Raw genomic sequence first — 12,509 nt, 5'->3', positions numbered from 1 at the left:
CTCCATATTCTTCAGCCAAAAAACATCAAGCAACCACAACCTGTTTGCAGACTGCCCTGTTTCGGTTTCAATTTTATACCTGTTTCTACCAATAGCTGAGATAATAACTATTTCATGTCTTAAGTTATTACTATCTGTAAGCAACATTCTTCTAAGAGCCATTTGATGTAACTTTCCTATATTACCATTTTCTTCCTCTACAAAGATGACGTAGGGACCCATGTCTGTTGATTGATATGTATTATCTTTACTAGCATATTTTTTGTTACTAGGAAACGTGCTATTTCCTGTAGGAAGTACCGTTGTGGTCACTGAATTGTCCAAGTTTTTACGACAGACTTTTGGAAAGCAGGCTGCTCATTGCAATTTCTGTCTCCTATATTTACACTCAAGTTACTGTCTATTCCTAGAACTTCCACAGTGTATGCAACAATATCAATATCTACAAAATCTATGTCCCCTTCAACATTACTACTGTGCTTTTCACTTGCCTTTGCCTTCTTCAGAACATTTGTGTCAGGAGCTGCTGCCTGTTGGGGTGATGGTGATTGGTGTCTTGCCTTTTGTCGCTGGGTGTTGTTTGTCAGACACTGTGACAAGACAGCTGAACTTGATGAATGCTGATCCATCTCCATCTGATCATTCTGAGGACAGTGATCTTGAGAGCAAATTTCGATGGTACCCAGTTGATGCCTATTTGTAATTAACACTGTTGAAGGAGGGTGCATCATGACAGTCTCGATGTTGTGACTCGTATGCAAAGCGATAGCCGACCCTTGGCCGGTATCGACTGGGATTTCGTCATTAGTTCCCATTTTAAAAATAGCTGCTGAGAGAAATCTCCCAGCGATGATGATTTGACACTTGGTGCTAACTACTTGTAGATAAAATATCCAGTAGATTACACAACAAAAAAACTTTATATCGGCATCGGCTGCCACACGAAGCACAAACAACTGCTCAGCGCGGCTGCCTTAACTGCAAGCAACAATTTGTCATTACCCACTCGTCAAAAAGTTTTTCACTGCAGACAACACAGTTTAGAGTTGAATTGTTAATAATTAATCGCCCTTTCTCAATATTCTTGAGAGTGATTCGGAAAAACCGCGTTATTTATTTTGTTGCTAACCAAAGAATCCATGCTTCTATTATAAACAGAACAGCATGCGGGGAAAGTATTGCATCGGAAATATCTTTATTTAACTTAATCTCTAATGACACAACAAAAATAAATAATATGGTTACAGGTTTATTACAATTTTTTAATGACGTAACATTTCACAAACACAAAATACAAAACCATCATCATTATCACGCAATCTTATGCAGCCACGTCTTCAATTCATTTAATTCGGCTGGCTTGGAAGTATCTTTATCACAAGCACTTGATTCTGCAAACTCAACTCTCTGTGGATACAAATGCGCAAATTCGAAATCTTTTCCTTTCTTGCCTAAGAAATGTGTGGTGGTTTCTGCACTGTTGATGCTTTCCAGCTGGCTCGATTTGGTCTGTCGCAATAAATTCCTGGAAGCAAAAGATGTACGAATTCTTAAAAGGAAAGGTCTCTAAACAAAATTATCAAATACACTGGTGCAACATATAAATTTTTGAAAGGGCTGAAGGAAAAAGTTGCACATCTGGTTACAGTAATTAAATCTCTTTTTTGTGGTGGTGGTGGTGGTGGTGGTGGTGGTGGGGTGGGGGTTGGTGGTTGGACCCCAGGGTCTTCCTTGCCTTACGCTCTTGTCTCCTACAGCTGGTACCATCCTCAAATGCTACGGACAAGTCTGATCTATTTTTTGTGTTAAATGTTTCAGAAAGCTGAATGTGGATTGTATTCCGTTTTTTACACATTTAGTTAAGATGGCGGCCAGTGTAAAAGTTTATCGTGTATCTCTTCGAAAAAGTGCCAGTTCTGCTGGTAAAAAGAAAGTGGGTGTACAATATAAACATGAAATATTGCAACTAAATGACCGTGTTTCTAAATTATGACCAGTTAACTGAAAGTGGATATTAGTAAAGTTACATTATAAAAACATGAGCTGATGCTGAAGTGGGAAATGATGAAAGAAAACTCGACTTTTTGGGTAAGTTGATGAAAGATATGTGCATAAACAGTTCACAGAGCATCAAAAATCAAAAAAGTGTGAAAGCAGCCTAAATTTATTGCACGACGACAGCTGTGATGTCTTATCTACTGTAATTTATGAAAACTCCAAAAGTAAACAAAGTGCTCTTGTTTCATCAAGAAGTAGTTTAGAAACTCCTGTAAAATAAATAACGACAGCTACACTAAAGTTTTAAGTACTGGAAAGCGTGCAGATACAAGACAAGATTTTATTTTTATCTGATAGTCATGGACCACACTGAGCGAGTTTATTAAATCAGACACTTCCTCCAAGATATTTTGCGACACCTGTTGTCAAAACAAATGCACAATTGAAATATGTTGTTAATAACATTTAAGAGAAGGTAAAGGACTTCAGTAAATTTGACTGTGTTATTGTTCTGGCTGGAACAAATGATGTAGAATCAGATATCAAGGATTACCAATGCACTGTGAACATGCTATACACAAAAACTACTAACACTAAAGTGGTTCTGTGTACAGTACTCACAGAATATACAAAATGAACATGTTCTTGATGGTGTTGCCCAGTACAGTCACGCTAAAATACTGGATGTTAATATGTTTTTTAGGAGGGCTGAAAGGAAAAGAAAAACTTTGCAGTCCACCACTCTGTTACTTATCTTTGTTAACTGCTTGTAACAGACAGATCAGTCAATCACCAAAACCATATGCTTACAAAATGGGAAAATAACAGAAGACGAAACCAAAAAAATTAACAGTAACTATGCATACTATGGAACGAACGAGTGACAAGGAAGCCACACAGAAGACAGTATCACTACAGTATGAGAAACTAACAGACGGAGAAACCAAAAAGTTAACAGTAAATATGCCTTCAGTGGCATGAACAAATGACAGGGAAGCAGAACAGAAGACAATATCACCATGTAAAAAGACAGGAGAAAGCTGTACCAGAGTGGGCAGAAGTTAAAAACAACAGATCACGACAAAGTACCAGGCAAATGTTAGCATCCAAACAACACATGAATGATTTTTTTATGGCCCAATCCACTGCTGAAGAAAACAAACAAGTAGTCCAGGACTCCCAGGAGGTGAACATCAAGTTAGACACCTACTCTTCAAAGAATTAACCAGGCAAGAAGTATACCTCTCGTAGAACTCAACAATTCCTTAACTCTCCTACATCACAGTGTACAGGGCTTAACCAGTAAGCTATGTGAGCTAGAAGTCCTTTTGAATGGTACACTGAAGGAGACATCAATCTTGTGTGTAACTGAACACTGGCTGCAATAAATACAAAAATGTGTAGTTGGGATTTCAGACTTCCAAGTGATCAGGAGCTTTTACAGGCAAACATACAGAGTGGGTGGAAGATGAATATATGTAAGAACAGGTATTAAATCAAAGGAAATTAGGTTTAAATATGTTGGCTATATTGAAAAAGATTTTGAATATCGTTATGTGAACCAACAGATACTAAAATTATAATTGCATGTATATATAGGTCCCCATCTGGCAATTTTGAATCTTTCTCTGAAAATTTGGAAAATATTCTGAACTGTCTAAATAGTCAGTCAAAATACATCATCTGTGCTTGGGGATTTCAATGTTAATGTCAAGGACAACAGTAAAAATAAACACAAATAAAAAAAACAATATGGGGGGGAGGGGGGGCAGAAATTAGTTACTCTACTAAAAACATACAATATGGACATGAATGTAGAAGATACCACCAGATACAGCAGCAAAAGTGAAAGTACTATAGACCAAATATTCATTGACAAATCAAAATGTGGCTTTAAATCTGAGATGTTGAATACAGATTTCTCTGGTCGTCAAGTAATTAAATTGACTTCAGAGAAATCTTATGATAAAAGTGACAACAGAAGCTATACTGTGCGCTTTTGACATAGCTCAATGAGCCTTGAGCAGCCGCTGGTGAAGTATCAGAGCAGTAGCGAGTCGCATATTTAGCTCTCATATTTGTTTTGTAGTTTGATTATTAATTTCTTTCCGAGTTTTTGTGCACTTGCATATTTATTTACATAAAATCCTTGCGTATTCTCGTATTGAGAGGAGTAATATTGCTTATTGATAGCTGTAGAGTATAAATTCACGGAGTCGTTAGATATTAGCAGTAGGATGGATAGGGTGTGTGCGGGTGCAGGAGGAACTGGCCATGGTTCGCGAGCAGCTGAGCGTGCTGTTGGCCATGGTCAGCCGCCTTCAGGCTGCTGCCTCGAGGTGCAGCGATGGCGGAGGGTTTGGCGCGTCGCTTGAGACACCCCAGTGTCGCTTGCTGCATCCGCTGACTCAGCTGCCAAGGCACCTTCTAGTGTACCCGGCGCGTTGGGGCCGCCCTCACCTCAGGGTGAGTGGCGGACTGCAACGCGTTCGCGTCGCTGGAGGCGGAGGGTCAAATGTGGAGGCTGTCCGGCTGGCCTCGCCCGTTCATCCTGTCAGTGGGCAGGTGGCCGCTCCTTCAGCAGGGCCCGAGCAGGCACACGGGGGCAAAGGCTTGCTGGTTATTGGGAGCTCCAACATTAGGCGGGTGATGGAGCTACTTCCCTTAGGGAAATAGCGCACAGAGCTGGAGAGAAATCCAACGTGCACTCGGTTTGTCTGCCGGGGGGGCCTCATCCAAGATGTGGAGGCGGCCTTGCCTGCGGCTATCGAGTGTACGGGGTGCAGTCATCTGCAAGTAGTTGCTCATGTCGGCACTAATGATGCCTGTCGCTTGGGTTCTGAGGCGATCCTCAGTTCTTACAGGCGGCTGGCGGATTTGGTGAAGACTGCTGGCCTCGCACGCGGGGTGTAAAAAGAGCTCTCTATTTGCAGCATCGTTCCCAGAGTGGATCGGGGTCGTTTGCTTTGGAGCTGAGTGGAGGGTCTCAATCTGAGGCTTCGTCAACTTTGTGATGGTCTTGGCTGCAGATTTCTAGACTTGTGCTACTGGGTGGGGAATTGTAGGACGCCCCTAGATAGGTCAGGGGGTGCACTACACAAAGGAAGCGGCTACTCGGGTAGCGGAGTACTTGTGGCATGCACATGGGGGTTTTTTAGGCTAGGCAGTAGTGCGAGGTGTCCTGATGAACACTCACCAGTCGACGTGCAGGCAGGGAAATCAAGACGCGCTCAGTGTAAAGACACTTCAGCTATCAAGATATTAGCAGTAAATTTTCAGAGTGTTCGGAATAAAGTTCCTGAATTTACTGCCCTCCAGGAAGCGTGTGGTGCGCAAATTATTCTCGGGACTGAGACCTGGCTGAACCCTGAGATAGGAAGTTCTGAAATATTTAGTGAGGCTTGGAACATGTATCGGAAAGACAGATTAGACACCATAGGAGGTGGTGTCTTCATTGCAGTTGACAAAAATATTGTGTCTACTGAGGTCGAAGTAGAGTGTGATTGTGCAGTTATCTGGACACGTTTAACAGGGCTAGGGGAAATAAAGTTAATTGTGGGGTGTTATTACCGGCCACCAGGTTCCACTGTGACAGTTCTAGAATCATTCAACGGGAGTCTACATTCTGTATCACAGAAGTATCCGGATCATGATATATTAGTCGGAGGCGACTTCAACCTACCTAGTATAGACTGAGATGTCTATGGATTCATTACAGGTGGTACAGACAAGCCGTTGTGTGAATTACTTTTGAACACATTATCCGAAAACTGTCTTCAGCAGCTAAATTGACAGCCAATGCGTAATGGAAATATTTTAGATCTGGTAGCCACGAACAGACCAGACTTCTTCGACAGTGTCCGTGTTGAGACAGGAATTAGTGATCATCATGTTGTCATTACGACTATGGTTATGAAAGTTAAAAAGTCGGTCAAGAAGGCTAGGAGAGTATTCTTACTAGAAAGAGCAGATAAGCAGTTGTTAGCATCCCACTTAGTAAATGAATCGACTTCATTTACTTCCGGTACCATGGACATGGAAGAATTATGGGCAAATTTTAAACACTGTGGCGAAAAAGTGGGTTACGGATGGAAAGGACTCACTGTGGTTTAACAGTGCAATTCGGAGAACGCTCAGGAAGCAAAGGCAGTTGCACTCGCGGTACAAGAAAGATCGGGAGAATGAGGACAGGCAAAAGTTAGTAGAGATTCGTGCTGCTGTAAAAAGAGCGATGCGCGAAGCATTCAACCCCTACCACCGTCATACCTTAGCAAAAGAACTTGCTGAAAATCCAAGGAAATTCTGGTCTTACATAAAATCGGTAAGCGGGTCGAAGGCTTCCATTCAGTCACTCACTGATCAGCCTGGCCTGTCAACGGAAGACAGCAAAACGAAAGCTCAAATTTTAAATTTAGCATTTGAGAAATCTTTCACTCAGGAGGATCGTACAAACATACCACCGTTTGAGTCTTGTACTGATTCCCGTATGGAGGACATAGTGATAGACATCCCTGGGGTTGTGAAGCAGGTGAATGGGTCGAAAATAAATCAATCACCAGATCCTGATGGGATTCCAATTCGGTTTTACAGAGAGTACTCTACTGCATTGGCTCCTTACTTAGCTTGCATTTATCGCGAATCTCTTACCCAACGTAAAGTCCCGAGCGACTGGAAAAAAACGCAGGTGACGCCTGTATATAAGAAGGGTAGAAGGACGGATCCTCAAAATTACAGACCAATATCCTTAACATCAGTTTGTTGCAGGATTCTCGAACATATTATCAGTTCGAATATAATGAATTTCCTTGAGACAGAGAAGTTGCTGTCCATGCATCAGCACTGATTTAGAAAGCATCGCTCCTGCAAAACGCAACTCGCCCTTTTTTCACATGATATCTTGCGAACCATGGATGAACGGTATCAGATGATGCCACATTCCTTGACTTCCGGAAAGCGTTTGACTCGGTGCCCCACTGCAGACTCCTAACTAAGGTATGAGCATATGGGATTGGTTCCAAAGTATGTGAGTGGCTCGAAGACTTCTTAAGTAATAGAATCCAGTACGTTGTCCTCAATGGTGAGTGTTTATCGGAGGTGAGGGTATCATCTGGAGTGCCCCAGGGAAGTGTGGTAGGTCCGCTGTTGTTTTCTATCTACATAAATGATTTTTTGGATAGGGTGGATAGCAATGTGCGGCTGTTTGCTGATGATGCTGTGATGCTGTGATGTACGGGAAGGTGTCGTCGTTGAGTGACTGTAGGAGGATACAAGATGACTTGGACAGGATTTGTGATTGGTGTAAAGAATGGCAGCTAACTCTAAATATAGATAAATGTAAATTAATGCAGATGAATAGGAAAAAGAATCCTGTAATGTTTGAATACTCCATTAGTAGTGTAGCGCTTGACACAGTCCTGTCGATTAAATATTTGGGCGTAACATTTGTTTGGGTGTAACATTGCAGAGCGATATGAAGTGGGACAAGCATGTAATGGCAGTTGTGAGGACGGCGGATAGTCGTCTTCGGTTCATTGGTAGAATTTTGGGAAGATGTGGTTCATCTGTAAAGGAGACCACTTAGAAAACACTAATACGACCTATTCTTGAGTACTGCTCGAACGTTTGGGATCCCTATCAGGTCAGATTGAGGGAGGACATAGAAGCAATTCAGAGGTGGGCTGCTAGATTTGTTACTGGTAGGTTTGATCATCACGCGGGTGTTATGTAAATGCTTCAGGAACTCGGGTGGGAGCCTCAAGAGGAAAGGAGGCGTTCTTTTCTTGAATCGCTACCGAGGAAATTTAGAGAACCAGCATTTGAGGCTGACTGCAGTACAATTTTACTGCCACCAACTTACATTTCGCAGAAAGACCACAAAGATAAGATAAGAGAGATTAGAGCTCATACAGAGGCATATAGGCAGTCATTTTTCCCTCGTTCTGTTTGGGAGTGGAACAGGGAGAGAAGACGCTAGTTGTGGTATGAGGTACCCTCTGCCACTCATCGTATGGTGGATTGCGGAGTATGTATGTAGATGTAGAAGTAGAAGATTAATTAATGATGACAGCAATAGGGTCTTTAATCTCATGTTAAAAAAAATGTAATCTGGAACATAGAAACCAATAGTTCTGTAGACATAAAATTCAACAATTTCTTGTCAAGTTATAAATACTGCTAAGATATTTCATTTCCTCTGAAGAGAATGAAAATAAACAACAAAAAAATCAAATTCATGGATAACAAGTAAAGTCAAAGAGTCATCAGAAAGACTTAGAATGCTATATAAGTGTGCAAAGCAAAACACTACCTGGAAACCATATGTAAAGTGTTACAGGGAAAAGCACAGGGAAGCTATAGTTGCTGCAAAATAGAAGCATAGTGATTCATATATCAGAAATGGTAACAACAAAATGAAATCTATGTGGAAAGTTATTAATGACCATACAGGCAAACATGAAAATCCAAGTAATAAAATAACCATAAAGCACAGAAATGAAATTGTTGATGACCCACTTCTAATAGCTAATATTATATTAATGTACCCCAAAACCTGATCACCACTAAATGTAATCCAAAGACAAAGGTAATAGCTCCAATAAATGAAAGGGCAATGTACCTATATCTTGCAACACCAAAAGAAGTACAAACGGCAATCAGCAAACTAGAGAGTTAATTGACCTTTGAAAATTATTGGTATCTGTGACAAAATTATTAAATACAGTTATGATAATGTTGTCTCTCAACTTGTGGACATAATCAATGATTCCTTTGAAACTAGTGTGTTTTCAAATAAACTTAATCAGTCAACAGTAATACCAGTTTAAAAAAGTGGTGACAAGTTTGACATTAAAAATTTCAGACCACTATCATTATGATCTGTATTTTCAAATATAATTGAAAGAATAATGTATGACAGATTGCTAGACTAAACAAAAATAAAATTCTTGTAAATGCACAGAATAGTTTCAGAAAAGGCAAATCTACACAAATGGCTCTCTCCAATTTCCTAAAACTTGTTTACAAAGCTATTGATAAGGAACTGATTTGTGGGCTGTTTTTGGTCCTTTCCAAAGCGTTTGATCTTATAAATCATAATCTACTGCTGTTAAAACTATATAATTATGGTGTCCATGGTGTTTCTTACGAGTGGTTCAAGTTATATTTAACTGATAGGAAACAAAGAGAACAAATTCCTCAGGACAGAAATTTGTACCATTCTGAATATAAAATAATTAATTATGGGGTGCACCAGGGTCAGTATTGGGACCATTGTTATTCTTGATTTTTATTAATGACCTACCACAACAGTTTTCAACAGCTGATACTATATTAATTGCTGATAATATCAGCTTCATTATAAAAGGGAAAAATGATTATGAGATGCAGCAAAAAACTGACAAAACAGCAGAAGTGGCAGAAAAATGGTTTAAAGATAACTGTCTGGTTGTCAATGACAAGAAAACTGTGTGGATGAACTTCAACATTTTAAGGAACAGAAATAGGACCAATGCAAAATTCACATGATCAAATAGCCAAATTCAGCAAAAGAATCACATAAAATTTTTAGGATTACGGGTGGCTGATCATCTAAGAAAAACATGTAGAAATGCTGAACAAAAAATTAAGCAAGTACTGTTACATATCAATAATGCTTAAAGATTGTTGCAATAGTGAAACAGTGTTAAGTGCTTATTATACATATAGTCTACTGAAGTCAGGTATAGTGTTCTTGGGAAATACTTCTTTTGCAAAGCTGTCTTTCAACTCCAAAAGAAAGCTGTAACATTAATAAGTGATGTTGCTTACAGAACATCATGTAGAGGTATCTTTAAGGAATTAAAAATCATTGACCTTACCATCTATATCCATATTTGAAAATATCTGCTTCATTAAAAACCACCAAGTTTCGTCTTTGAATAGTGAGATCCACTATTATCAAACAAGGAACAGGGCTGACTATCATAGGGATGTGCACATAAAATCAATATATCAGGACACTGCTCTTTACAAACCAAAAATTCTTTACAATGCATTGCCAGATAGTATCAAAAGAAAATACCAAACATTAATGCATTCAAAAAAGAACTAAAAAATCTACTAATAAACAACAGCTTCTACAGCATTAATGAATACCTGGAATTTTGCTCAAATCTGTAGGTCTGCTTCATAGCTCTCACAAAAATTCAAATTATCAAACCATTGCTAGATAATACCAAAATTCTTTTATCCATGTATGTATCTAATTATGCACCTAACTTCTGTGCCATATATTACTATGCCTAGTTAACTAAAGTATTGGTATTTAATAGTTTTAGTAAAATCAACAAGATGTTTCACTAGCAATTATTTTATCTGTATGTACGTATATAATTTTATAATCTTATTAAGCAGAATAATGTTTCTTTTATAAAGATGTGCTGATACCAATGATAAGATTTTGTGCATGATGTAAATATGTAATATTTTATACTGTTCTGTACCTTGACAAGTCCCATATCATGAATGTGATAATACTGACGCTAAACAAATAAATTGTGGGATAATCAATCAGCTGTCTCCATAGCTTTAGTGTGTGTTCCAGCAGACCTAGACGAAAGTTCAGGCAGTAAAACATGCCTTGGACCACAGCAAATACACCTCCCACCCCCTCCCTAAAAAGAAAATACTGTAAGCAGGGGGTTACTTTGGCTCTTTGCGTGTAACTTTAGCAAAGTTGTAAATTATTTTTTCTGTGAAAGTAACAGCGCTACAATAGAATAAACATGACAGTATACATTCACGATGCAGAACGAACAATCTAGAAGGCTGTGTGTTTCAAGAAGTGAAATTGTATAGGCACCACTTAAAGTTTTTGTTGACCGTAGAAGTTTTAGCTGCTTTTGCATCTCCAAACCTTGTGCCTGAAGAGATGACACCAGTCACACCACGGAGTAGCACTTGCAACCAACATCCTCAATTAATTCTTGCCTATATTCCAATCTGTCCTCCCATACAATTTTTATTCTCTACAACTCGTGGAAGTTATTCCTTGATGGCACATGTCCCATCATCCTGTTCATTCTTGTCAATGCTTTCCATATGTTCCTGTCCACACGAATTCCTTGGGAAACTTCTCCATTTATTACCTTATTCATCTGCCAAAATTTCAATGTTCTTCTATTGTAACACATCTCGTACATTTTCACTGTCTTCTTTTCCAGTTTACCACAGTCCATGATTCACTTCCATACAATGCTGTGCATTTTACATTCTCACAAATTTCTTCCCCACATTGGGAAGACTGTTTGATACTAGTAGATTTCTCTTAGTCACAAATGCCCTCTTCACCTGTTCTAGTCTGCTTCTTATATCCTCCATGCTTCATCCATCAAGTGTAATTTCATTTCCATGGGAGAAGATTTCCTTCACCTCATGTGCTTCATAGTCCCCAATTCTGACGTCAAGGTTATCGCACAATGAAGAGTTAAAACAACATAGAGGTTTATAGTCTAGTTATATTACATACTAATTCACAGTCATAGGCTCTTTCTTTGCTACAGGTAATTCCATGTAGGCACAGGACAGGAGTATCTACAACAGTTTCCGAACTCCCTCCAACCATGATCTGCCTTCCCTCCTCCAACCATGATCTGCCTTCCCTTCCACCCAGCCATTACCTGATAACCTTTCAGGAATTTCTCACTACTAACATGGCCTCATCTTCATTTCTGAAACCCCTTCCCAGTGAGCCCAAGATCACTCCCATGGAACACACAGCTGTCCATAACCAAAAAACCAATCCAGACCTTATTATCCTTCCCACAGACAAACGCTCCATAACAGTAGTCATGAATCATAGTTATTATGTGGCTCATGGTCTCTACCAACTTTCTGAAACCTCTGCATACAAACCTTACAAATATGATCCTATCCCAGGACTCCAATAGGACTCACTTCCTTCACCGCCTTTCTGCAGTTCCTGTCCTGTTACCTCTGGACTCCATATTGGTCTTGTGGATCTGACATCCTTATACACAGATATCCCCTGTATCCATGCCCTGATGGCCACAGAACACTACCTTTCCCAATGTCATCATGTCAGCAAAGTCACCATCTCTTTCATCCTAGCTAACCACATCTTGAACCACAATTATCTCACTTTTGAAGGCCAAATTCATAAACAAGTCCTTGGTACTACTGCGGGTACTCACATGGCACCATCCTATCTGGAGGAATCATTCCTATCCAGTCAAGACCAACAAACCCTTGTTCTTGTTTAGATTCATTGATAGCATTTTCATGATCTGGAATCATGGCAGGAACAACCTTTGCTCTTTCAACTGTGACATCAACACCTACTCCCAGGTATGCTTTACCTAGTCCTCCTCAACTCAACAAGCAACCTTCCTAGATGCTGATCTCCATCTCTCAGATGCTCCAACCTTGGCAGGTGTCACCCGTTCCATGTCAAATCTCTTCTTTACAGTCTTACCAACCATGTACACTCTGTAGTGGAAATCAGGAGTTGACGA

General features: G+C 39.8%; 1 protein-coding gene across 1 annotated transcript in view; it reads right to left on the bottom strand.

Annotated features, from left to right (window-relative positions):
- Positions 1-1,241: 1,241 nt before the first annotated feature.
- Positions 1,242-12,509, bottom strand: part of LOC124788333 (signal recognition particle receptor subunit beta) — a 56,913-nt gene continuing 45,645 nt past the window's right edge. Inside the window, exon 5 of the mRNA XM_047255583.1 lies at positions 1,242-1,525. Within this exon, the coding sequence (XP_047111539.1) occupies positions 1,312-1,525 (214 nt within the window). The 3' untranslated portion in view covers positions 1,242-1,311. The remainder of the gene's footprint in view (positions 1,526-12,509) is intronic.

Source organism: Schistocerca piceifrons, chromosome 3 (assembly GCF_021461385.2).
Source record: "Schistocerca piceifrons isolate TAMUIC-IGC-003096 chromosome 3, iqSchPice1.1, whole genome shotgun sequence".
In the NCBI taxonomy this organism is placed as follows: Eukaryota; Metazoa; Arthropoda; class Insecta; order Orthoptera; family Acrididae; genus Schistocerca; species Schistocerca piceifrons.
This window is presented reverse-complemented; position numbering and strand designations above follow the sequence as displayed.